This window comes from Ammospiza nelsoni, chromosome 1 (genome assembly GCF_027579445.1).
Source record: "Ammospiza nelsoni isolate bAmmNel1 chromosome 1, bAmmNel1.pri, whole genome shotgun sequence".
Classification (NCBI taxonomy): domain Eukaryota; kingdom Metazoa; phylum Chordata; class Aves; order Passeriformes; family Passerellidae; genus Ammospiza; species Ammospiza nelsoni.
In genome coordinates, this window is record NC_080633.1 from 87154277 (window position 1) to 87181135 (window position 26859).

A 26859-nucleotide genomic window follows, 5' to 3' on the forward strand; every position below is an offset into this window, starting at 1 on the left:
GTATGCAGTGATTTCTGGCTAAATAAGCATTAAAAGGCAAATTTCTGTCTCTCTGTCTTTTAGTCTCTTCCTGACTGGGTTTCAGAAAGTAAAAGGCAGCCTGGTCAGAAGTTCTCAGTGCTCTCTTGAGCATGGCACAGCTTCTCTGAGTTCTGTACATCAAAATCAGAAACAAGTGCTCCTCTCAGTTTTTCAAATTAATGTTTCACATTTTGCTGTGCATTTCATTTTATTCAGTACTGCACAGAGACCATACTCATCTCTTGCTCTGGGTGTCCCATCAGAGCTCTATCAGCCAGACCTTAGCAAATATGTTCAAATGAGCTTCTGGGAGATTTACACTGACACCTCTTACCAGCATTTGAGTGAACAGCTCCATCACTATGGAATTAGTTACAGGTCAAAGACTGAGGTTTATGAAGCTGTAAATAGCTAGAATTAGGTGTTTTCCTCTCTTCATTAGACTCTGCTTTTTATTTCCATAGCTTTGCTTTGTTTTATATTATCAAAAACCACCAAATAATTGCTAAGATTGATATTATAATTCTAAACACATTCAGCTAGAGATAACCTGGCCATGGTTAGAACGTTCTTTTCAGTATTCCTGTGTTTGACACCTAACAAATGAAAGAACTGACTGCCATCTTAAGAACTGATCAGAGTGGAGCCTGCATTCTGCATCAGTGACCAAAGCTGCCCTTAGTAAGCTTTATCTTAGTAGACCATGAGGCTAAAAAGATATGAGGAGGACCAACTGTTCAGGTCCACCTGAGGCTTCCATATTTTTAAATTTGAAGAAAGCTGGCCTTCAAGAGAGCTAAATTGATAAGGTAAAAACAACAGAGAAACAGGGAATTATGTATCTATGAACTTGGCTTTTTTCAGGGTCCTGCCTGGAAGCCTGTTAGTACTGTTCCTCTGAGCAAAGAGTAGCACAGGGAATTCCAAAGTTTCCCACAAATTCCTAGGCTAGCTGGACACAGCTCCATTGCGTGGTGCGCCCTGGGCTCAAGGTCCTTAACACCCTTTATGGGCCTAGAAAAAAACAAGCAAATAGTTGTCTAAATAAAGGAAAGCTGTGCTGAGAAGTTGTAAGGTCCTGTTTGTTAGAAAATGCATGTTTCTGATGTTTGAGGATTGCCAAGATGCAGGCAGAAATTGTGATGCTATTTTGGTTTTACCAGAAAACAATGAATACAGCTGAGCCTCTGATGCTAAGCATTTTTTCGGCTCAGCTTTGGATTCCTGATGAGTTTCTAACCAACAGCACAGACCTTAGTTTGCTTATTAGTCCTCATTAACTGATTGTTCAAATTGCTTCATGTAGAGCCAGGACTGCAGGGTTGGTTTGCCCAAGATACAGCTGAGACTTGTTTTTTTTATTATCATGATTTTCCATGTTTTCAGACATCCCAAACCATAACTAATCTTTTGTTTTTCTCTAGCATTTACTATGGGAAAATTCTAGTTTTGTCATGATGTTTCAAGTTCTGGTGACTTTCCACAACACTATAAGAAGAAAATATTTGATTGTATAAATACTTAATGGGTATAGATCAAAGATACAGTGGTGGGTGGGGTTTATTTTATTTTATTTAGGATCTCTTAGAGTTGCTGTCTGTGTCAAATATGATGAGTGGTATATAGATATTAAACAGCAAAGTGGAGAGACTCAACATCATCATTTGATGTAAGACTCAGGTTGTGGTATACATTACTAAAGGCCCAGATGAGAGAAGAAGTTAATAAGTTAATTTCTCTTTTATTGCTGTAATAGAAAGAAACACATTGGTTTTTTTTTTTCCATGATGTTTATCTCTGGTTCCTAGTTTTGGATATTTAAAACAACTGAGGCATGAAATTTGACAAAGAAAACATCTCCAGGATAAACATGCAGGCATAAATCTGCGGATGTGAATCTCTTTAATACATGTACATACACATAGACATACACATATACATATGAGCAGAGCCACCCAGCATTCGTGTGTGCTTTGACATTGAATGGCATATGATCAGTTATGAGGGAGATAATAACTTTTCACAGTTTGGTTGGTACGGGTGAAAATGAAAATGGGATATAAAAAAGAAGAGGTTTTGGAAAGATTTATCTATGAAATGAAATGGCTTGGTAAGGTAGCCAAGATGGTGTCTGTTCATAGCATCAGTTCTTTATTAGTCTTTGACAACAATATCATATAAAAATCTCACCTGCTATGTTAAGTTTGGAGCAGGAGAACACATTATTTCTCCTGCGCAGGTAGGATTTGAAGCTTTAAGTTCAGTAGATTCTAAAGGAGAACCCTAATAGTGTGAAATTTGCAATCTTGCTCTTTGTAAGAATATCTTGGAAGCTCCCATAAGGAATGCAGTAGAGGAAGATGCATAATATAGGTTAATAAAAATATTTTTTTAAAGCCATACCATAAAAAAGGACTGCATTGATGTATAGATAGGGATTGACCAAATAAGTAATAATAACAGAAAAATTTAAAATCTACAACTTGAGGAGTATCCCAGGTCCAGGTCCAATTACTGTTTCAAGTTGATATCATCTTTTTTTTATGAATTAAAACATCTCTGTAGGTGTGTGTCAGGTTTTCTAGTAGGGATACTCTTTTCTGACTGCACATCTCGCTGAAAGGAAACGTTTTATGCTTGGTATATATACATGCAGAGCCTAGTTAACAGGAGTGCACTTTGCTGCAAAGGCAATAGGAGATTTTCCTATTTGAACTTCAGGAGGAATCAAGAAAGCACTGAAATTTAAATAGATTATAGCTGCATGGCAAATGAAATCACAGCATGACTTAGCCTATTAGCCTAATTATTTTACTTTGTTTTTTTCTGCTGTGTGTTTATCTTTCATGAGCTACCTGAGGAAATGCAATGCCAGACCAAGGTGTGAATGCATTTCTCTGGATCTCTATGGTAGTGTCTTATGCACTGGAGTGTACATGCCTTAGAGAGTTCACCTCTCCAGTGTGCTCCCAGTGTTTGTAAACATGATCCTCTGAAAACAGGAAAGGCTTTTTTACACAGAGGATGCAATGGTGGGGGGCAGAGGGAAAAGACAGCTGCTTGGTAGGATGCCATTTCCCTTTGAAGGGTCAATAACAGTGGCCTTCAACTGTTAACCAGTATGCACTTCCAAGCTCTGAAAATAACATTTCTTCTCTCTTTCTGTATATGTTTCAGTATATATTGCTCCAAAAATCTATCTGCATCATTACTCTGTTTCTTTACCTCTCTGTTCTTAGAAATGTAAAAACAGCAATGCTGTTCAATGATCAGAGAGTTGTGACTCTTGAAGTCTTTGCAAAGCCTTGCCAGTATCTTATGCAATGTTCTGCTGTCTTGCTCTGCTTTGATGTGTCCTATATAAACCAACCAACTGCAGCAGTTATGTTTGGAGGCATTGCCTAGGTATTATTTAGGTTGCTGATCATAAAAGCTGTTGCTGATCATAATTGAGCGATAAAAATGTAACAGGAACCTAAAGATAAAAGACAGCTATGAAGGCATAGTAAGTGCATGTACTTCACGGTATTTGACATTTTCTCACCTTTTTGTCTGAACTGTTTTCTTTATCTAGAGCAGAAATACCAGGATCATTTTTCTTTTGACCTTTGTAATTAGTCACCTTAGTCTTCCTGTATGCAAAAGGTCAAATTTTGAGGCTTTGTAAGTACATTGTTATCCATATAATTTTATCTAATTTCATCTTCAGATAATTCTACCAACTGCAGTGGAATAGAAATAGGTAGTAGGGTTAATAGGTGGTTTTTTGGTTTTATTTTTAATGGAGGAGGAAAGTGTATTGCCATATCTTTATACAGACTTATAAATGTTGAATTTGAATTATTACCACTTTTAGCTTTCACCTAAAGGACTAGTTGAATCTGTTTTGGCAGCTAGGATAGAAGAAAGGAAGAAGCAACAGAAGCATACCAAAGCATTTGTTTATTTTGCAAGGACTTAGGTATTTGGCTATGAATTGTGCCATCTAAGCTATAAAAGTGGAATTGAACTCATAAATTGAAGAAAATGGCAAGCAATGGCAAGAGAAAATAAAATTACATCCACTGTGACTTATATCTTTCCTTGATGGGACATTTTTCAGTTTTTCTTTGTTCAGTTGGAGTTCAGGGATGCAGCTGTGCACAAGGTAAAAGAGGTCAGAGGTTTTCAGGAGAGAGGGTGGAAAACAACCTTGAAAGGAAAGTTTGTGACATCAGCTGTAGTATGCAATTTTAAATAATATTGTGAAATGGGTAATGGTGGTCTTATTTCACTGAATGTGCCTTGTAGGCCTGGTCACAGAATCATAGAGTGGTTGGTGTTGGAAGGGACTTAATCATCTACTAGATCTCATGAGTTAGCTTCTATGTGCATTTTATGTGTTGACCAAAGCCTTGGTAGCCTAATTGTGCCAAGATGATATTTTTTTCCATTATTCTATATTCAGGTTCATTACTGGTTAAATTAATCCTGAATTAAAATTATTTGAAGCGTATCTTACCTTTTCAAAATTTCCTTTGATACTGAGCAAAGCAGAATGTGTTTCTGTGCTCATGCTTATTTGTTGGTGTGGGTTTTTGTTTGGTTTGGTTGGGATTGTTTGTTTTTTGGGGTATTTTTGTTCCTTTAGGACAGCCTTTGATTTTTCTTTTAGCTCTACCTTTGGAATTTTTTTGGAGGCAAGTAGTGAGAAACTTGTGTTTCTGGGCTACAAGCTAGAAAGAAATCCTAAGTTCTTTCAAGCTGCCTTCATCAAAACTCTGCAAGGAGACTGGGGAGAGCCTGGAGAACACAGAGACTACACAAAACCTTGTACACATTGCTCAGCTCCAGAGTCCAGTGTGATAGAGAGCAAGTTTTCATCCTTTGAGTTCTTGTGGACTAAGAGCCATTGTCTTCAGAGTGCTCTTACTTCTAAAATCATCCAACTGTGACCAGGTTAGGTGTGTGTGAGGTGCAAGGTCTGACATCTCAAGAACTCTGCCCCTGCCTTCAGCTAAACTTGTAGAAGAGTCCATTTCTTATCATTTCCTTTCATCAGTCTGCATTTATTACTGCTTTGCTCTTTGCAGCTTTGAATAGGTATTTACTATCAGCTGGGCAAGTTTCCATTCTAAAAAGGAGAGAAGTTAATCCTTTAGTTCTAAATCCTCTGTCAAGATTTTGTTTGTCTGTCTAATGATTCACTCTCCATAAACTGCACTTTCATAGTCTTTTTAAATATGCACATTATTTTTAGGGGCTAAAAATACTGTAATGTCAAATTTTAGTTGAAAGGACTGAGCAAAACCTGTGCTCTAGATGATGTTTGTTAGTTGCCATGACCAATGATATACTTTCTAAAGATTAGTGGGGGGTGGGATTTTGTTTATTTGTTTAGTTTTTTTAGCCTGTAGCAGTAATGCATTTTAAAGATTGCATTTTAAACAGAGTGATTGTTTTGAAATTTGTTTTCAGTGCTATAAAGCTTTTGTTTAAATATTTCTAACCTGATGGCTTTTATCATGGAACTGAAGTTATCCAGGAACAGTTAGTCTTAAGGTTAGCTGAATATATCTGATCCTTCTACATTAGCTGAAGACCTTCTTCCCTGCCACTAGATAAATATTTTCCTTTTGTAAATGGGATAGATTCCTCTGCGCTACTAAATACCATGCTGGCTTCTGAACCTCATTTAATTGGAAACCTCCCTATGAGTCCTTTTCTCTTAATTTAATTCCACTACTGCATTGACTCCAAATTTGCATCTGTACGTGAGAGGTACAATGAGCTTTTCCACACCATCCCTTCTCCACTGCATACAAAAATGAACACATAACTCTGAACAGTTCAGATGAGTTCACAAACCTGTCTGCTGTTGTGTTTGAGCACCTGACTCCAGTTAGTGTTTTCCCATTTCAATAAATATTCACAAGGAAATGCTCCTTTTCTACCCTTTGGAAAGATTTAGTTAGCAGGTACTACCTGTTTTGTTGGACAGAATATCTGTCCTCTGACAAGATTGAAATGACTGCCACTGTTGCTGTGTTTAAAAGAAGAACGCACATCATTCCTGCCTGTGAGTTTACCCCTGTTCTCTGATCTGTATCTGTGCCCCCTTCTGGGGATACTCAAGGACTCTGAAACTGAGTTTAGTTGGTAAAAGAGTGTTGAGTATCTCCCCTATGCCATCACTTATTTCCTTTGCGCAGGTTTTCCTTGACCACATTGGCTCCCCAGACTGGAGGGTGTGCTGCCTCTGTGCACACCGATCATCTCTGCTACAAAGTCACACAGAGCCAGATCCTTCCTCTGGCTTTTCCAACCACTTGCCATGTAGTTCCTGCACCCCTGCACTTAATAATAGCAAAGGAAAAGAGCTTTACAATCAAAGCTTCTTCTGAGAGTTTGACCGAGACCTCAAGGACCCTTTGAGGAAGGAGTTATTGGCATGACAGAAGAATTATCACTCTGGAATCTCTAAAATGTTTTTCAGCTCCTTTATCCGTGCTGTGTAAACTCCTGTTGTTTTCGCCATGCCCTCATAAGGTGGAATAAATTATCAAAGAACTCTCAAATTAATTAGATACACCGTATCAAATGAGTATTTCACAAATGATTTTTGATATTTTGAGACAATTGAGGAGAGGAGAAATCATCAATGTGGAATCCTGGTGGGAGCTTTAAACACAGCAATCATGAGGACAATCTTGTTCATATAAGCAATAGCTGTGCTGCCAGCATTACAGGATGCATTGTACTCTAAACTGACAACCACGATCCTATAGAGCTTCATGAATTATTTCTTAAATCTGAGTGCTGTAGGACAAGCAGATACAGAGGTTTCCCTTCATAGGAAATAGCAGAGCTTGAGCTAGTAAGAAGGGATTATGTGAATGCTCCCTGGAGCTACTCTTTCTTTTCTTTTTTCCAGTAAATGAGTAAATGTGTGAAAGTTGCGAGGTGTCAGTGTAAGGGAGGCGCATATTTGTGGGCAGGACAGGGAGATGATGAGATGACAACTGAGATGGTTATGTCTCTAAGCCACTTTTGGAATGGTTGAAAGTGTTCACTCTGTAAATGTTTGCCAGAGTATTGGAAAAGTTCCAGGCGCTGCCATTTGCCTGGTTATTCTGTAACCCCACATAAATGCAATAAATTTTAGATTGACACTTTGCATTGCACTCAATGAGTTTGTGATCTCACACTGTAAATATTCATTATTCTTATAACATGGAAACTAATTCTAAATGGAAAAAGCCATAGAGCATCCCTTCAGAATCAGAGAAAAGAAAACAAGCTCTCAGGAAAATGCAAGGAATATAAGTGTCTTACAAACTTCATTACTGATTGAATGTTTTTCTTTTTGCATGGAGCATAGCCTAATGGTGTATACATTTTTAAATCAAGTGGAGAACTGTATCAACTGCAAATATATCTTTTGTGAGTCTGATGGTTTGGGAAGGTGAAAAGCATAGATACGAGGGATGGGAGGCAGACAGTGTAGCTTTTCCATTATGTGTAATATTGTTTTCCTATTTTACTTATGTGGTTTGTAGGTTGTGGAGGCTTTATGCATGACTTACACTTCTGCGAGAATTACTGCTGAACTGAAGCCTGCTTTGACCATAGTAATGACCCCACTGAAATAATTCATGTACTGGCATCTGATAACTTAAATATTGCTATTTGCTAATAGTCCTGAACTGATTTGGTCTCTGTTATTTCTAACTCAGTGGTTCACCCTGTTCTCTTTTCCAGTTGAGCCATTGGTTACTTAGCAGGAATGTTTTATTTGGTTTAATTTAGGAAGTGTGATGTCCAGTGCCAGCTGTCCCATACCAGCACAGCGTGTACTGTCCTTTAGGCCAAAAAGGCACAACTTAATGACTAATGAGTTGAACATTGCTATTGCCATGAATGCTTTCCATTAAAGCCTCTGCAGGTAGGGGAGCTGCAAATGGAAAGTAAAGCTCAAGAAAAATCAATGGCAGCTTTGAATCTTAAAATAATAGTAAAAATGTTTATAGGGGAGAGGATAACAGTTTTATATCAGTATAAACAAACACATACTTATGCAAACGCATACTTAGTAGGAAGTTTTAGGTGGACTAACATAAGAGGCCCATAACTTCATCAGGTTCTTCCTTCCATTTCTAAGTTCATTGCGTTTCTTTTCCTGGGGACTCATGTTGTTTTCTCTTCCACCTTCTTTCTTTCCATCCCACTGCATGCCTCTTTCCTTGGGCTGACCTCAGAGAGGACGAGTATGAAGAGGAGGAAGAAGAACAGCCAGTCACAGAGCCCAATACTGAGGATGAGGGGGAGGAAGAGGCCAATAGGCAGGTCAAAGCCAGGTACCAGGATTCAGCATTGTCCCTCCGCCTTTTCTTCAGGCTCTGGCGTGAATTCACCAGCCAAGTGTGCAGCAGCATCCACCTTTTCACTCACATTCCTTGATCACCTGTTAAAGCCACTCCCCACAGAAATATTTTTGCATTTAAAAGCTTTGGGGAAGGGACTGGGGGGTGGCATTGCTAACAGAAACACTCAATTATGTAGGTTCATTGCACTATGAACTGTCTGCACTCACTCCCTTTAGGTAATACTCACAAATCCTAAAAGCTTTAGTGAAAAGCATAACTTTAAGCATGGTTTGGTTTAACTTCTTAGTTAAGGCAATGATGAAACACCACAATGCTTAACTGAGGATGTTGTGTGGTTTCTTAGTTTTTCATCCCTGTCTTCATAATACTACCTTTTTAGGAATATCTGTTGCTATGCAGTAAATTGAAATTTTTTGAATGCTGCCTTAGATTCCATATAAGTTTTGTTCATGTTTTAATAGCAAAGAACTACTTTGAGGCAAAACTGATATACATGTGTATATAATATATATATATATATACACATACATATGTATATATAAAATTTTATAAATGTCTGCCCATCTGCCCATATATCTATATATACAGATATAAGCAAATCACCAATCAATATGCTTTATCACTTATCAATACTCTTGTGTAAAAATTTTCCACTTATTTCTGATATATATATATATTTGGCATTTGGCAACTTGTTCCTAATAAACTGAAAGCAAGAAAATATATTCTTTGTTCTGGACAGCCATTTGATTTAGGTTAAATTGTTTGGCTTTGCAACTCAGCAAATGAGATTGGAATTTTATTTTTTTTACATAAACCACATTCATGCAGACACTGTACAGCACAGAAGGAAGAAAGGAAACTGTTTAATGTGTGAATTCCAAAGAAAATACTGTACTTTTGTTATTATTATCTTCCAGTCTGCAAATCTTGCCAATGGCTGCCTGAAACTTCAAAATTAAGTGACAATTTCCTCAAATCTGATTCTTAAAAGTCAAATTTAAGACACAAGTTACTGGTGAATCTCATGAGTATACTAAAATATTGCTTTAAAAAGTGAGAAAGAGCCTCATTAAGAAATGTGAAGAGCATAATATGTTTTTAGGTCATTGGTCTTTTTAAGATAATTATCTCTTTAAGATAACTAGGTGATATTCCCATGACTTTCCTAAGAACCTTTTTTTCACTGTCTCTGTAGCATTAAAAAAATTATCTGTAACGTGGCTATTTGTATTGGATGCTGACAGGTAGGACTGGCCTGGCTTCAGTGTCTCCTGTCAAGCACAGCAGGTGTGATAGATGAAGGTTTCCAGATTTTCCATTGAGAGAACAATTACCTGGTATACACCTGATGATTTAAGTGCATAAGATCCCAACATATCTAACATAAATTTTGGTTTTCTTGCCTATGCTGTGCCAAGCCCACAGTCCTCAAATAAGAACTGTGCCTTCCATGCCGGCTGGGGGATTGCAGAAGTGCTCTTGGGAGAATGAAATCAGCCACGCCAATGATCCAGCCCAAAGCCAATGCACAGTGTTTGTGCTGGAGTTCCTAGTGAAAACAGACACCCTGGAGTGCAGATCCCATGGCTTCTCACCTGCTTTGTGCCTTCTGTCACTCACCAACATCTGCCTTCAGCAGAGCAAAGCAGACGTGTTTTCTCTTTTCTTTGATGCAAACTCTGCAAGTCTCTATGAAAGAGCAGCATGGAATGCTGACACTCAGAGAAACCAGAAATTAGTGCCTTCATACCTAGAAAAATATTTGTTAAGGCGTGGCTTTTGAAATAATTTTAAACTTGATTTTTTACAGAACAGTGTTAGTTGAGTACTTTTTTATTTTCATCTTTGTTGGATGAACAATTTTAGTAAAAAGATCAGATTCCCAGGGAGGATGATAGCCAGATATCAGACAGTCAAGATATCTATATAAGATAGCTGGCCTTGGAGAAGTAGTCCTGCAGACTGTATCTTGAACCATCTGTTCTCCATGGAGTGTTTTCCAGTGTGCTCAGTCTGCTTTGTACTGCTCTGACTATGTTTACAATCTAACTTAAAATATATGAAGACTGTTCCAAAAATAGGTGTGAAAAGGCTCATGAAAATTAGTTTTGAAGCCTATAGGTTAAATCCCCTCTTTCCCTTTAGAATGAGTTGCTTCTTTTCTCCAGTATTTCCAACCACAAGAAGAATCCCACTGGGATACAGAAGAATCCCACTGGGATACAAAGATGTGAGTTCTCTTTATTTAAAAAGATGTGATGATTGTCTAAATTTTGGAAGTTTTTGTTTGTCTGATTCTTCTTCATATTTTTTCCCTGCAAGTGATACTATCTGTGATCTCCCTTCACCCCATTTTTCTCTCCGCTTCCCTTTCTAATGATGTTTTCCTCCTGCAGTGAGGTTCCAGATGTGCATGAGGCTGTGAAGGAAAGCTTTTCACAGTGCTCTGACTCTTCAGCTGTCTCCAGTGCCATTTCTCCAGCTGAGAGGCCTCTCACCTGCTCTAGAGCAAAGAGCTTTTCTAGCAACTCCTCTTCTGTGCCTGACTCATCTGTCTCTCATCATAATTCTGTCCTTTCATCACCATCTTCACCTGCAACAGCATTGCTGAGCTCTCCCCAAAATTCCTCAGCATCCATTACTCCAAAGGCATCTCCAACAGTGGAGAAATTGCCTTATGTACCACACACTCCTTTTCACCTCTTCTCGTATGACTTTGACGACTCTCCAGCATCTGTGAAAGAGAAGGAAGCAGAAATGATGAGGGAAAACAGGTAGATTTTATATAGCTAATAATAATTTTTAGATAAATTAATAAAACCTTTCAAGAATTTTACAGTGCTAATAATGCTACTCTATGTGTTGTATTATTTCCAGAACATACTATTTCTAATTTTAGTCCTGTAAGCCTGTATTTTGATTTGATATTTTCGCCTTGCCTTTGCTGACATCATTACTCTTCTTCCAGGTCTGTAGTTCATAAATATCCTGGCCTCCTCTATAAAGGAGTGGGTAAATAACCCATGGTTTCCAAGAAAGGAGCACCATTTTGCTCTCATTTACAACAATGTAATCTGCAGACATGTTTTCATGAAAATTAATGGAGCTCTTCTGTTATAAAATCAAGAGAGGTCAGATCAGCACTTGAAATTCACAAGTGAAGTCCTGGCTTCAAAGGCTGAACTGCCAAATCCTAAATTTATTGTCTGGTTACAGTGCATGTCCATCTCATGTGCAATTTCAGCTCATGCTTGTAATAAGAGATCTATGAAGATAATATAGCACTCAGAATAGACAGTTTTATCTCCACAACATCTGTTGAATTTACTTGTTCCTCATGTGTTTATCTTAGTTTTTAACTTTAATTTCCCCATCCCACCCCTCTAAAATAAAACAGAAAAATATTGTTTTGTCTCATCTGTTTTCAAGTGAAAGAAATTGACAGTAAGTAGCACTAAAAACAATGACAGAGAATCACCTTGAAGAGGTTGATGATTTTTTGCTGTATCTTACAGTTGTCAGTGTTGTTTGAATTAGGTGCTGAAAATGTACATTTATATTGCATGCGTATTTACTTCTTCCTCTCTCCAGCAGTCCTTCTGAGTTTCTGCATGTGAACAAATGTTTTGATTCTTTTGATCCTTTAAATTTTTGATCTTTCTCTCCTAATAGGTGGGTATGTTTTGTCCCTTTTCCATTTTTCTGAAAAGTCTGTTAATCCAAGTAGTTGTTGACAAGTGACTTAGTTCACATATTTTTCCTTTACCTGCAACTTGAACACTGGAGTTCCTCTAAATTTACATTTTCCTTCATAGGTGCATTTTTCCCTTAGACCTCTCACACTCGTTTATTGTCTCCCATTGCTGCTGCTGTTAAACTTCAGAGAGTAGATTCCTAAATACCTCCTGTTCCTGAAATATTTAGTATTTCTGCAGTGATTTTTTTTTTCCTCTGACCATCTTTTCTGCTTTCATTTAGTACAGAGGTTCAGGGGTGGGGGTGAGGATGGAGATTCTTCCAGGTTTATCTGGAGGAAAAGGAGGGCAAAGCCTGCACAATTTATTCAATAATATGCCCATAAAAGAGGAAAATGTCTTGAGGGTGAATGCTTTTGGATAAGACTTTTGCATCCACACTAGTACATAAGACAAGAAGTGAAAATGGAAGCAATAGCCAGTACCAGAGGAAGGTTAGAAAGATAAACTTTGAGTACAGCATACAGACTTAACCTGGTATTCTGGTCTTGCCTTGCTCCTATTGGAGCAACTCCATGTTCCTCTAAATTTGGTAGGATGTTGTGTCCAGACCAGTCCCTCTGAATTTGATTTTTTTAATCGTTGTTGGTCTGACTCCAGAGGAGGTGCATTCCCTCCATTTACATGAGAGTTATCTTTGGACTAATTGAAAACCCTTGGTCTGAAAAAGGACTCTGCTCTATGTCAGCTTTCTCATGGGGCATGAGAAGCGCATGCAGTGGTTGATAAGAAGGTCTCCTTGCAGTTGATCAAAATGGAAATGGAGGTTTCTGTCAGATCATACCAAATCAGCTCTGAGTTCTTATCAGGACAGTGGAGTTTACTCATCTGTAAGTCAGTACAGGCACAGTCAGAATATTTCCTGACCGGAGCCTGTTGGAGGGAAGACCCAAGCTAGGTCTGTGCTGCCAGGGAAGCTCCACACTGTCCAGTTACACAGTCTCCAGTGACCACTGTCTCCAGTTCCTTGTTAGTTTTCTTCTAGGACAAGAAGACCTGGACAGCAATTATTTCCTGCAAAATTCCTTTTGTGGCTCAGAAACATGCATGTTAGAGTTTTTTCCAAAATTATTTCCCTGTTGCTTGTCAGTATAGTGTCTCAAAAACAGATGAGGAATGGGGGGTGTTTTCTAAAGCATTAACCTGGAAATGCTGTTCCAGAGGACATGTTCTCTAAAGCACGATCCCTTCCATTATAAAAGCACCTAGCTGAAATCTACTCTGGTTTTTACATGGGCCTTGGCAGGAACCCTAAGGAAAAACTTGAAACTTTGAATGAAATTTTGCATGCCTAGATGAGTGTGCTAAGTGGAGCTGAAGGAAACCAACCAGGCTTTTCAAATAAAATTGCTGAGTGAAATTACTTAGTGCTGATGTGTGTGAGAAAAGAAGAAGCATCAGAGAAATGATATGGTGAAGGAGGATATATATCTTGTGAAGTATAAGGAGAATGATGTCGCTCTATTTCCTGAAATGAATTTTGCAATTTGGATGAGTTGACCTTGCTGAGTACTGATCTTCAGAGCACCATATGATTTCCATGTGGGAAAATGGCATTTTCTGTGAACAGTATTAAAGAGAGAAATAATAACATTTTCCCAAATCAAGAATCTTTTTTTGACATGCTGTTTAAGTACAATGGTTAAAAGGCACAGCAAAGCAACACGACTGCCTTTTCCATTCAGTACAGGAGCCAGGATGAAAACATTGATAGAAGGGACTCTGGGGAGGTGGCCATTCCAGGAGTCCTGGAAACAATTTCTCTTTGATCAGCAAGCTCACATTGAAGTGAAGCGAGTTTATGGGGTTTTTTAATGGAGAGAAGGGCTGATAGAAATTTCTAAAGCCGTGCTTCCGGAGACATGTCTTTTTAACCATGGTGATGATTTTTTACAGGCATTGTAAGAAATGGCACATAAGCTATTACTTATGTTGGGGGAGGGGGAAGAAAATACTGCTGGCTTTAATTGAAAATAATGTGGTTGCTTTTCTATTTAAATTGCAAGCATTTGCAAGTCATGGATGCCCATGTTCAGATCATGTCTCAGGAGTGCTGCCATTTTCCTTAATTTTAGTAGATATGAATACTGCTGTCTTGGGCTGGTTTGATCCCTTTTATAATGGCTGGATATCACTCCCAAAACAGCTAATAATTCTGAGTAACTGAGCAGTATTCAAGTATTCCTGTTCTGAGTTGTCACTTGGGAGGACCATTTAAATCTCTCATTATTTCCCTTGCCAATAGTTCACTGATTCATCATGTATGTTCATGCCATGGTTGATATTAAGAGTACATGATTGTTTGCATATTTGGAAATAGAGTAACATTTTCAGAAGGTGACTGTTTGAAAAATTCTGGGGTATGGAGTAATTACCACCCCGTAAACAAGAGGATTTATTGTTGCATGCTGGTTTGCTGATGGTTTTTTTCGGTCTCTCCCTTTCTCTTTCTTTTCTTCCCATTTCTTCAGATACAATAGCTATGGCAGCAGCTCTTACTCTTCTCCACGACCTTACACTGGTGTGAGTGCCCCTACAACGCCCACTACTCGTTATGGGACAACTCTGTCACCACCTCAGGAGACCAAATCTGACAGGTTTGTAAATTAATCAGTGTTTTGACAACAGTTCCTTTGCAGACAGAATGAAGGAGATAAATGTAAGCTGTTCTGAATGAGTATTGGAAATAACTTCTAGCCAGTTTTTCTTTAACATTGCGAAAAAATGGAAAAAAAAATCTAAATATGTTCATTTCCCACTCATTCTCAAGCCTTTTTGTCTGACTTTGTGTTAAAGGTTGGGTGTATTTCCATCCCACTTCTGTTTCTTCTACTTAAATTGATAAAGCAGAGTTGCTTTGCACATAAGCAGTTCTAAGTATTAAAAGGTGAATTAAAATTTTCTCTCTTTCCATTTTTAAAAAGAAATTCAGATAGATCAATTCTCACTTCTGTCCTTTTAAATCAACTGCAAAATCTTGGAAATTTGCTTAGCTCAGAATTTCCTAGGCCATAATTTTGTCCTTTCTTCAAAATACGTGATATATCTCATTGTATTTCATCAAAAGCAAAACATTTATTACTGTAGCTAAAGCAAACTCCTAATAACCAAACAGTTATCAGATTGCTTTAAGAAAAAAATTTAAAGGGGGAAAAAACCCAAACCAGCAAAAAAAAAATGTTTCGAACAATCAAAATACTCTTTTGAATTATGTAAGGTACTAGAGGAAGAAAAAAAATAGGAAAATGTTATGGATACTTGAAAGAAATTCTTGGCAAGAGGTTTGGACCACAAGAAATTAACTATCTGTTACAGCATGAGAGTAAATGACAGCTTCAAAGGATATCATGCTGATTTTAAGAAGGAAAGGTAAAAGCTTTTGATTGATTTAATTCAATAATATGATACAATAATGTAAATTATATCCAATCAGGTCAGATGAGGTTTGGATTGTTTGTTTCCAAATTGGCCTGTAATTCATAAAAAGTGCATCTTCCATCCTGTTTTCTGAACTTAAGTTTTTTTACAGGACTCTTGTTCTGTATTCCAGTTAATTTTTGCTAATGACTCTTTGGCATATTTCTGTAAATATATGTGTGTTTGTGTATCTATTTATGTTTGAACCTTCCTAATGCCTCACATCCTTTCCAGACTGCTACTCAGAATGGTTCAAGTTAGGTTCTTCCAGCATGCATGTATTTGGAGCCATGAGGTATTGATTTATTCCTTTTTTTTCAAGTGAGTGATTAGATTAAGTTTCTCTTTGGAGAAAGGCATTGTTTTTCATTTGCTCATCTTCCTGGATACCTTGCCTCGATTTGTCTTTCCTTATCTCAATTAAATTATTGCCAAGTGCAACCACAATAAAAACCTCTACACCAGCATATTCACCCCTGTTTACCTCAGCAAAATTGATGCAAGATAAGCAAGAGTTAAAAGTATCCCGCTGGTTTGGAAGTTTAAGGTTTTCAAGCTCCTGCTCTTGTAAGCTTCTGATTGCTACTGTGGCAAAGAAACCCTAAAGTGGTCAAACGCTGAGATGGCTAAAGATGGTTGGGCTTGTCCTGCAAGAGGCTGATGGTGCTGGCCCTGCTCCAGTCAGGAAAGCCAGCTTTCATTTCGGCATCTGCATAAGTGCCTTGCTGGTTTGGAGCCAAAATGCCTTGGCCCCACAGGATGAATCTGTAAAATTTGCAGATTCATGGAGAGTCAGGCCAGAGGGGAGCTCTGCAATCATCTGTTGTGACCTATAATGGGTCTCACAGAAGCTAAATGAAAGACCCCTGTACTCTCATGTGTTTTCAAGAGGCAGCACATGATTTCTCCTGAAAATATTCCAATATTTCTTATCACTGCTAGGAAAATATTTTATATTTTGAAGCCAGTTTTTCTAGCAGCATCTTCCAGCCAACGCACCTCATCTTTCTTTTTTCTCTGAAACTCTAAAGAGCTCTACCTTCAACTACCAGCTGCCTCTTACATGTTGTAAGTGACTGAACACAATGCTCAGCATTGCATCTCTGTCTTTCCTTCAGGTTATGTTTGCTGCTTTCCATATGATAAAAACCTCTGTATTCTTGTTTAAATTTGCAGCTTGCTGTTCATGGTAGTTCATGAGCTCACAAGGGTTCCTGCATTTTTATATCTGAGTGATGTTACAGCCTGATACTTCCTGTATATGAGTCTCTAAGAAGCGTGAAAAATGTGTGTACAACACGGCTGTGTGTTGTCTGCAGAATAGATGCAGTTATTTCTTTAAAGATAATTAAGTTTACAGTTTCAGATGCCATTTTGTATTCTCTTGTTCTTTTTGAGAGTGCTGCCACTGCAGATGTATACTTGTGCAAGCTCTAAAGTACTGACTGCTTTGAAGAAGGGCAGAAGCCTTCCTTAATTTCATTGTCCTAAAAGATATGCACTGAAGAAGTGCCCATGTAGAGACTGATGGATGGAATTTGCTTATTGGAGAGTAAGCTGTGTAGTGTATGACGCAATGCTTGGCACTAATTAGTAAATGGAAAGTATTGTGGAGGTTTTCACAGTTTTCTATGAATGGTGTTTGCCTCAGATTATGTAAACACTATTTCCTACCTCCTGATGGTAAAAATTTACATGGATTCAAACACCCAAAAAAAGTTAAAAGATGTGAGTGGGGGGGGGGGGGGGGAGGAAGACATTTGATAAGAAGCAGATGCGTGTCTATGGTTAGCTCTAAGGTGTGTTTTCTGGTTTCAGCTTATGCTTCAGTTATGCAAAGCCTTCCCAGAAAGATTCCTGTCTTTTATCATGCCGGGAAGAGCTTCAGATGCAAGCCCTGGTACCGTTTATCTGACCTTCGAGAATGAGGAGGAAGGAAGAGGCAGCATTTAGAGCAGTGCCCAGCACAGTGATTCATGCTCCATTCAGTTGCCCTGACAGCAACCCTTCAAACCCTTAGCTGCATATTGCTTACGTAAACAAGAGCCACAACTTAGGTGGAAAGAAGCAGTGTGGTTGACATTTTGACATTCATACTTTTAAAACCCTCTTTGGCTGAGATCAGTAGGGAATCATAAGAGCAGTATAAATCAATGCAAAAGTAGCTGGATTTTGTTCTTTGAAATCCACATCATCTATATATTTCTGATTGTACAGCAGAAGAAAAGGCTTACTTTACTGTTTCTAAATACAGGTGCACCCTTTTGGCAACTTCTTGCCATGCTGTTGTTCTCTCTCATTTCCCTGGGTCCCCTGTGGAGAGCCATGTTTGTGAAGTGCATATTGCAGCCATGGGAATCCTGCTGAAGGAGGGCAAATTGCAGGGCACTTTCTGTTCAGCCCTTCATTGGGAGAGAAGAAGGAGAGTGTCAGTTCTCTTGTATCTCTCTGCTTGTGAAAGTCGCTCCTAATGCATAAGTATAACCCAGTCTGCCTGTTTTCTAATGCCAAAGAGTGCTTTGCTCCATAAATACGCTGCTCCCATTCTTCACAACTTAAATCACAATTAACTCTTTCTCCCCTGTTAATAAAAAAATTTTAAAATCAATCTCATAACCTCATAAATTTTAATAACAAAGGGGAAGAGCGATGCATGACTGAGACACATCAGGAGGAAAAGCATTTTTCTGTCTCTCCAAGTTGACCCCTTGCCCAAGGGCAGAAGGTGTTGTAGGACTAGTCTGCATTTCCATGCCTTATGGTCACACCTAGGATATTTCTGTCTAGCCAGACTGCTTTGTCAGACTCGGAATCTAAGACAGTCACTCCAATTGAAACTGCAGCCTGGAATCTGCCCCAGGACATCAAACTTGTTACTTGCAAAGCTTCACACCCCCTCATAGTGTCCTTTTGGTGGTGAAGTGTTTGCACTGGTGATCATGGCTATCCTTCGAGGAGATCATGAAGGAGTGTAGCTTCTAAGGCAAGAGCTCCTAAATTCAGCACCAGCTTTAATTCATTCCACCACCAGAAAAATATCCTGCTGGTGTGTTTTGCATGGTGGGTTTCTTCTGATGCATTTGCCAGGAGGTGGTTCCCCCTGGGCTGGACAGTCAAACAGTAGTACAGTCAGCCTAGCTCAGAAAGCCTTCTCAGGGCACTCCTGCCAAAGGAGCAGGAGTTCAGGGTCTCACCTCTATCTGTTAAATCAAATGCCAGAAAGTTCAGCTCGCAAACCTCCTTCTTGAGGCTCTTGGCCAGTCTCTGTGAACTTATTCTCCACCTCTGGCTGGTCCCTCAGAAGTTCTTCCAAATCTGCAAGCCTGGTAAAGGCCTGCTATGGTGTTTGCAGCTTATTCCTGTTTGAAGCATCTCCAGCTTTTCCAGAGCGTTAGAAAATAGGCTTAAGAGATATTAAATATATTTCACATTCTTTAATATGTTTTCCATCTCACTGGCTTTGTGATCTACAGCAGTACATTACCTTGGGCTCCCATGATGCAGGGCCTTGAATATTGAGTGCTCATTTCCATGTTTTAAAGGAAATGTACCTTCAAACATTTATTTCTAAAACAGATCACAGACAGTGAGATTAGCATGCCTAGATTATAGGTGTTTTTTTCTCCTCTGACACTTAAACACCATACCTGAAGCATAAGCATAAAGTGCAGCAAAAGTCTGCAGATACTCTTCTTTTGAGTTTTATTCCCTTTCCAGGTGCCTGAAATAGTGATTTGCTGGAAATCTGGTCCTTTCTTTCAAATTTCTTTCTTTAAAGCAAATCAAAACAAACAAAAAAAAAAAAAACAAAACCCAGGTTTCAGTAATTGACAACACCAGGGAGATGCTGCTGGATGAAGCTTCTTGGCAGGTTCCTTTTTTAGTTTTGTTAGCCATTTATCACTAATTTGTGCTCTGCAGTTCCCTTCCTCCATCTATTAAGCACTAAGGTAAAACAAAAGCCTATGAAACACAACCTGCTATACAGCCTGCAAAGCTGCTGCTCTCCCAAGAACTGCTCCTCTTTCCTTGGCTTTCTGTCCTTTCTGTATGTACTTCTGGGCTCTCAGACCAGAGATTTTTCTTTGTCGTAACTGCCAAGCACATCTCTCACTCTGAGTAACATAATGAGGGACAGATAGCTTGGTAGCTGATAATAGTGGCCCAGAGCAAAAGCCTCAACTTTATTGCTGAGATTTTAAGAGGAAAAATGGCCTTAGGAAATACTTGATGATTTACAGTTTGGGAAGCAGTGGTGGCTTGCACTGGCCTAGCTGCTTGTCAAACTACTGTGTAAGCAACATTCTTGATTGCAGCTTTGGGGACTTCATCAGAGGGCGTATGTTTAAACAGAAGCATGAACTGGTTGTGGTTTCAGACTGCAGTGTTGCTGGCTGAACATGCCATGTGCAGTGCTGATGCTCAGGGCTCACCCACCTTGCCTCGATCTACACCTGGGCTCTGCAAGTCACTTCCAGGCAAGGTGTAACTCAGATGAGGATGAGAAGCTGCAGGTTGGAGAAAGACAGAAGCACAATGTAAAAGCTGCAGAGGTCAGCTGGAAGAGGAGAGTGTATTTAGAAAGTCCTTGTGCATTGCCCAGGCTTTGTGTGCTGCTCTGTCCTGCTGTAGTTCTAATTTGGGTAGTCCCCTGTACCACTTAAAAGTCTAACATTAATCAGTTCTTCCCTTGGTCATTCTCAAATTTCTTTCTTAAAGTAAGCATTGGTAGTTTTAGCTCTCAATTTTATGTTTATTTTTGAGAGAAGTTTCATAAACATTGCTTAAGTAATGTTTAGTCTGTTTGCAAAGTCTTGTATCAACATGTTTTTGAATTTGCTATGTCATGTAGGGAGGCATAACACATAGGGAGTTTCTGTAACTGTGAAAAGCAATATGGCTCTTGGCAGCTTTGCCTCCCACTTTGTCTCTTCCTAAGCTGGAAAATGGATTTATTTTTTTGAAGCCAAGAGACTTTAGAGTTACTTAAGGCCGAGTGGGAGCTGCCGACTTTTGTACCCTCGCTGTAGCACTCCCATGGCTGCTGGAACAGGAGCACTTTGCAAAATTAGGTAATTAGTGTTTCCTTATTAAAATTATTAATGACTCTGCCTCATGTTGTATTAAAAACAATCCTGAATATTAACCTTATGACCTAAAGGGATTTCCTCTCGTATTTCCTCTCGTAAGTCATCTATTTTTTTTTTAGCTCATAAAAATATACCTTTCTATTTTGTATTCTTCCTGTAGATAGCCATTTCTATTTAGAAAATTTTAAAAATTCAACCAAACAGAGGGAAAGGCAGCCACAAAATAGTATCTCAGAGCTTACATGAATGAAGAACGTTTGAAGCTTTCTGTAAGACCGAAATATTTTCTTCAGTTTGCAACAAGATTGGGGTAATTCAGGGCACATAATCCCCTTCACAATGTATAGTCTGTGATGGAGTATTTTCAGGAAACTGCAAGAACTTGCAAAAAAGTGTGAGAGATCTTGTGTCTGCATGAATTGGTGTTTATAATAATGATTACTAATTCACTGCTGTGTTAAATGCTGTAGGTCAGACTAGCTGAATTTTTATTCAGAAGAGCTTTGGCCTACAGTCAACCTTTTGGCTTCATATCCTATGCTCTGTCTATGTTTTGCCTTTTTTTCTTCCCTCCCCCCCCCTTCACCCCCCATTCTTTCCTTTTCCTATCTCTTCCTCCAGTAAGATAAGTTACTAATGACCTCTTTGGCCCTGTGTCCTGATTCTGTGGTGAGGAGCTCTATTCACAAATCCACAGACCTAGATGCTTTCTGATTGTGTATTTTCTTTCTGGAATGAGAAAGTAATAACATAGCTTGTTTAGCTTTTACTGGTCTTAACAGCAGGCATAAGAAAGCTTTTCTTAACATTTTTTATATTAACAGTCCATTCTTAATAGCCTTGCATTCTCTACAAGACTAAAAATAGTAGTCAGAGTAAGTATCCTTCTGGATTGTATTTTTGGAGCTGAACAAATGGTTGATATTACCAGCTGGTAACATGACACCAGCACTAAAATGCTGGCATATATTAGCTGTAACCCCATTTTGCGAATGATCGCTCTATTATGCTTTCATTGAGCATTCACATTTCTCTTTACTGTTAAAATCTGTTATCACCTTTGATTCAACGCCAGAAGTTTTTTTAGCCTTTTCCTTGCTTATCCATTTTTAAAATGTAGCCTGCAGCCATAAGACCTAAAAATTCATGAGGCCTGAAGGCACTGTCACTCTTCAAACACCATCAAAGCAACAAAATTACCCAATGGCTAAGCCCAAGCCTTCCCACCAACTGGTTTGGCCAATGATGCTGCCATTTGCAATTTAAGTATGTGCTCACTGAAAGGGAACATTTACTTTAAGTGTTATTACCAGGGAAATACAGAAATAAAAATCAGATTTTGTCAACAAACTGTAATAGACAAATCCCTTTTCAAATTGTTTAGAATGTGCGAGGAATACCCCTTAATTCTTGTTTTTCCTCTGGCTGCTTTACAGGTTTGTACACCCTGAAAGTAACCTGCTTAGCCCAGGTTTAGTTTATGCTAATGTAGAAAATTGCCAATAGAGTTTACTAAATACTAAAACTGTGCATTTACAGTTGCAAGAAGAATATTGGTGCACCCAAAGACCAGTTGAGCCACAGCGTTTGATATCTACAGTGAGGCTGTGAGTTGAAGAGGCTTCACAAGGCAGCATTTGGTGTGAGGTGTGGTCCCCACCGAGGGCAGATGTGTGTGGTTAAGTGGGTGTAACCACTAAGAGAGCACTAACTCAGCTATGGCAGTGCTGTTTCTTTGCCAGCCCTTTTCTAAATGTGACTGAAGACCCAAAACCTTGACTATTTGTGCTTCAAGAAGTCAGTGTCACACAAGGGGTCAGACCATGCTCCTGTCTGTTTAATTATGGCCTCTATGTACAGTACCTTTTGGCAGCTTGGACTGTTAGATGTGACCATTTCATGCAAAAAACTCTTATCACCTTTGATTCAATGCCAGAAGTTTTTTTAGCCTTTTTCTTGCTTATCCATTTATGATAGGGCTGTGTTTGGGACAAAGGAATTGTATGTGTGTTCACAGCTTGTAATTCAGCTGAAGTACACACTCATAATCAGTGGGAAATACGGGAATTACAAGTTTTGACAAATTGTTGTTGATTTGATTAGTTTTGAAGAGATGGCCAGCTAACATTTTCAGTTCTTTAGACACTGGCTTTTTTTCTGGACATACAGCTGTGGATCTTCTATTTAGATTGTGATGCTGGTCTTCATACATCTGCACATTTTATCCCAGTGAGCAATGCTAGCCAAACTATGCTAGATCAAACCTCCAAACAAGGTGTGGAGATATTTTACTACCGGGGTTAGCTTAGAATCCCATCTGCAGGACTAAGCTGTGCATCTCCATGTGATTTCCCTGTAATCCCCTGCATAAGAATGTGCATTTATTGTAGGGCCTCAAAGAGCTCAGTCAGAGCTGAAGGCTTCCAACCTGCTAGATGATGTGCAGACTTGCAATCATTCTTTTGGTCTCTCATCATCACCCCATCCTTCCCCTTATTTTTCCTTCCGTCTTCTTTTAAGCCATACCTGCCTTTGACTCTAAATGGAGTTTGCAGACTTCATGGCAGCTGGGCAGGATGGGATATCAAGCTGAATACACAAAACAGATAAAAACAAAGACTTGATAGGGACCCTCTTTTGCCATCTCTCCTATTTAATTTCCATATATTTTCACATGGAGGCAGAATTCATTTTTCCCCTTCCCAAAGTAATTTCTGATGTTATATCCAACCATATAGCCATTGCTTTTTGTGCTACTACAGGGATGTAGCTCTAGCTTTTGAATTTTAGTACAGTGGTGCTACTGTTTTTGCTAAGAGCTTTCTCTTGAAACATGCACTAAGAGGTCAAAAGTTAAAATCAATTTAAAATATACTCAAGGGAAAATTCACCACACGTACTTGACTGTCAGGGTTTGAGGACTTTTTTCCCCCTTTTCTTAGTGCTGAAGCATATTAGAGATTTTTATGGTTTTGAGTGTGATCCAGCATTGATACTGTAGCTTTGGAGGAGTGCCAGCAGGGACTCTTACAGAATATCAAGTTTTATACCATCTTATGTAATGTTTATGCGGGTGGGATATGACATATTGAAATTCAATTTATTGAAATTATTGACATTATATTCATGCTGCCCTGCTGCCAGTGGGGCTGAAATGGCTATGTTTTGTGGTGTTCCTGCTTATACAGACATAGACTCTTGGGGAAGATAGGTTTACATTAATATTTTTATCTTTTTTTGCACCTATGTTCACTAGTGAATTGGTGCCATTATGCTAAATGCCTATATTGTGCAGCCATAGGCAAGTAAATAAATAAGGGAGAGGGTCTGAGTTCTTAAAAATAAGGAAAATTTATTCAGGTTCTCATTACTGGTTAAGGAACCTTCCTCTAGGCAGACAGGGTTTAGTTTCTTTTTACACAAAAGGCAGTATCTATTTCTCTCGTTAATCCTTTCATTGCAAAACTCATGTTACAACAATGCACAGAAACCTCTCTACATGAGTTATGTATTTTTGATTTTATCAGTCTAATTCAATCAGTGTGCATCTGTATAAAGCTACCCTGTGCAATTGAGATTTTTTCCTGTCTAAGAGACAGAAAGAAAGACATGTTTAACTCTGAGGTCACTCAGTTGCCATGTCAGAGGTTGGTGGTACCAATACCACCTTGCTGGGGGAGGGTTGTGTAAGAGGACCCACTCTCCCAGCCAAAGTACTACTTAGAGTAAAGCCAATAAAAAAATCTATGTCAGCACCAAACTATAAGTAAATGTAAAAGTATCTTTATATCTTTGAAAAGTTTTTACTGTAGAGGCCATCATTTCTATTAGTTTTTAAAAATAGTTTGAGAAGACTCTCCCTTTGTGTTTTACTGATGTATTCTAATATGAGATTCATCTTGCACTTACAGCACATGCAGCAGGGAAATCATGATAATCAAATTTATTAATTTATTAAAGAAAAATATGCCTGATACTTACAAGAGCATTTGGATTCTCTAGGGCTCTTCTGACATCTCTTACTTCTGTTTTTCTGTATAGAGGATTCTCAGGTGTTTGTGACACATCTGTTTTTAACATCATTGCATAACAGTTTTTTCCTTTAAAATTTCAAAAATCCGTTACAGGATTCAGCTTGTCTATTAACAGGATTATAAAGTAAAAAAAGAATAGACAATATTGCAATTGAAACAGACTGAAGAATTTTTACACATACTTTATTTGAGCTTTAGAAATTTGGCTATTTAGGAAGCCTACCCTAATTGTTTTTCTTCAGCTCATTTCAGAATCTATAATCAATTCAGCAAGAAGACGCTTAGCCTATGCTTTGAAAGATCTCTACATAATATTGCCATGTCATTCTACTGGTTGAGATTATGTTACTTGCTTCATGACTGCTACTCATTTTTTGCCAGTATAATCAATAAAAGTGACACTGAGAAATCTGATCTTCCTTTTCTGCAGGCCAGCTTTGGGTGGTCTCCTTACATCATCTTTTCGGCAGCACCAGGAGTCCTTGGCAGCAGAAAGAGAACGACGGCGTCAGGAGAGAGAAGAAAGGTTGCAAAGGATAGAACGTGAAGAAAGAAACAAATTCAAGTAGGACCCAAATTTGCTCTCAGTCTCTTGCTTTAATGTGTGATAGATTGATCAATCTTTGACACATTCAACTGCAAAATAATTGAATTGATGAATAGTTTGTCTCTTTAGATACTTTTCTTGATCTACATATCTTAAAAACTGGTAGATTAAACACATCACGAATTTTGGCATTTAATAAAAAGCTATTTTTGTTAAAGGTAGCCAATTACACTGCCTGGGTATGTACAGAGGCTCAATTTTATTAGTTAATATTCTCAAAAAATTACAACCTCAGTGAGGCATAGGATTCGAAGGTGAAACAGTGGGACAAATGTATCAAAAAGTGAGGAAGGGACAGCACTGAAACATCTTTTTGCTTTTAAGTTATGCAAAGTAGAAATGTCTTGCTGAATGGTAGTGGGTTTTAACTACTTTTTCCTGCATTTTTGAACACGTGTTTTTTCCTCCTGGAATCAACAACTGACAGAAGGTAATGACTGTTCAAACCTTGGCCAAACAAATGGCATGGCTGAATGTGGGACTTCACATTTTCACATCTGAGAAAATGCTGTGTGATGTGGGATCCCAGGGTGTGCTGCCTGGGGCTAGTAAAAGACAAGCCCCCTCAACCTCTTCAGTCCATGCCTAGAAATCCCAGCAGAGACATTAACAAAGACTGCAGTGGGCCAAGGATTGATATGGAATCTGTACCTGAAATTGTTTGCCTTCAGTCTGAAGAGTGTACACTAAGAAATCAATTTGTTTCCTCATAGACAAGAGTGAAAAGCAAGCCTATTTTTAGTATTTAGAAGACATAATGTAATAACTTAAAGAAGAGTAATATAAACATTTTGTAGCTTTAGAATTGGTAGTTACAGAAAAGATGGCACAGGGTTTCATGTTAGCTTGTTTATTAGTATGCAGGATTGTTTTCACTGTAATCATCCCTTTAGTAAAAAGTGGAAACAGGCTGTGATTCTGTGAATTTGGAAAGAGGAATAGCTTAGGAGTGGTTGATTGATATTCTCCTGGCTCCAGAAGATAGCTAGTTTAGAAGGAAATGAGAGGCAGAGGGAAGGTGGAAGAGCACCATAATAGGATCTTTGGCAGCCAGCAGCTGCCCAAGTCCTCCTGAAACAGAAACAATAAGGTTGCAGTCTTCCAGTCTCTTCCAAAAACTCTCCCTCTAAGTGGTATCATCAGGCTGCCGTGGACTGCCAACATGATCTTTCAGAAAGGAAACTCCCAGACCAAAAAAGCCAACACGGCATTTGGCAGATCGACCTGTTTGAATAACAGATCTGCACATTTCAGTAGAGGTCGGCTACGCTGGTTGTTCTGTCACTGAAAGAGGTTTCTTAAAATCAGAAAAATAATCAAAGTATACATTTTCATCCCTTCATTTCAGAAGGGATGAAACTGATTAACTAAATCTCATAATTATGCTACATATTTAAAATTATTTTTCAATGCTCAGTGTTTTCATCTTTTGGATTTGAGTTTTGTGATCACCCAAAAGTTATAACTTTTGTTTGAGCAGAGGGTCTCCAAAGCCACCAGACTTCACAAACAGACAGCATCCCACAGTTGATTAAACAGTCTGGCAGGAGGAAGACAAAGTCACAG

At 38.6% G+C, this 26859-nt stretch overlaps 1 protein-coding gene across 4 annotated transcripts in view; it reads left to right on the plus strand.

Annotated features, from left to right (window-relative positions):
- The window catches only part of FHOD3 (formin homology 2 domain containing 3), a 376449-nt gene that overhangs the window by 268847 nt on the left and 80743 nt on the right, over window positions 1–26859 (plus strand). For all 4 annotated transcript variants that reach the window (XM_059470757.1, XM_059470747.1, XM_059470732.1 and 1 more), the window contains exons 12-15: window positions 8259–8357; window positions 10787–11164; window positions 14617–14742; window positions 25117–25251. In XM_059470757.1, coding sequence (XP_059326740.1) covers window positions 8259–8357; window positions 10787–11164; window positions 14617–14742; window positions 25117–25251 — 738 coding nt within the window. The remainder of the gene's footprint in view (window positions 1–8258; window positions 8358–10786; window positions 11165–14616; window positions 14743–25116; window positions 25252–26859) is intronic.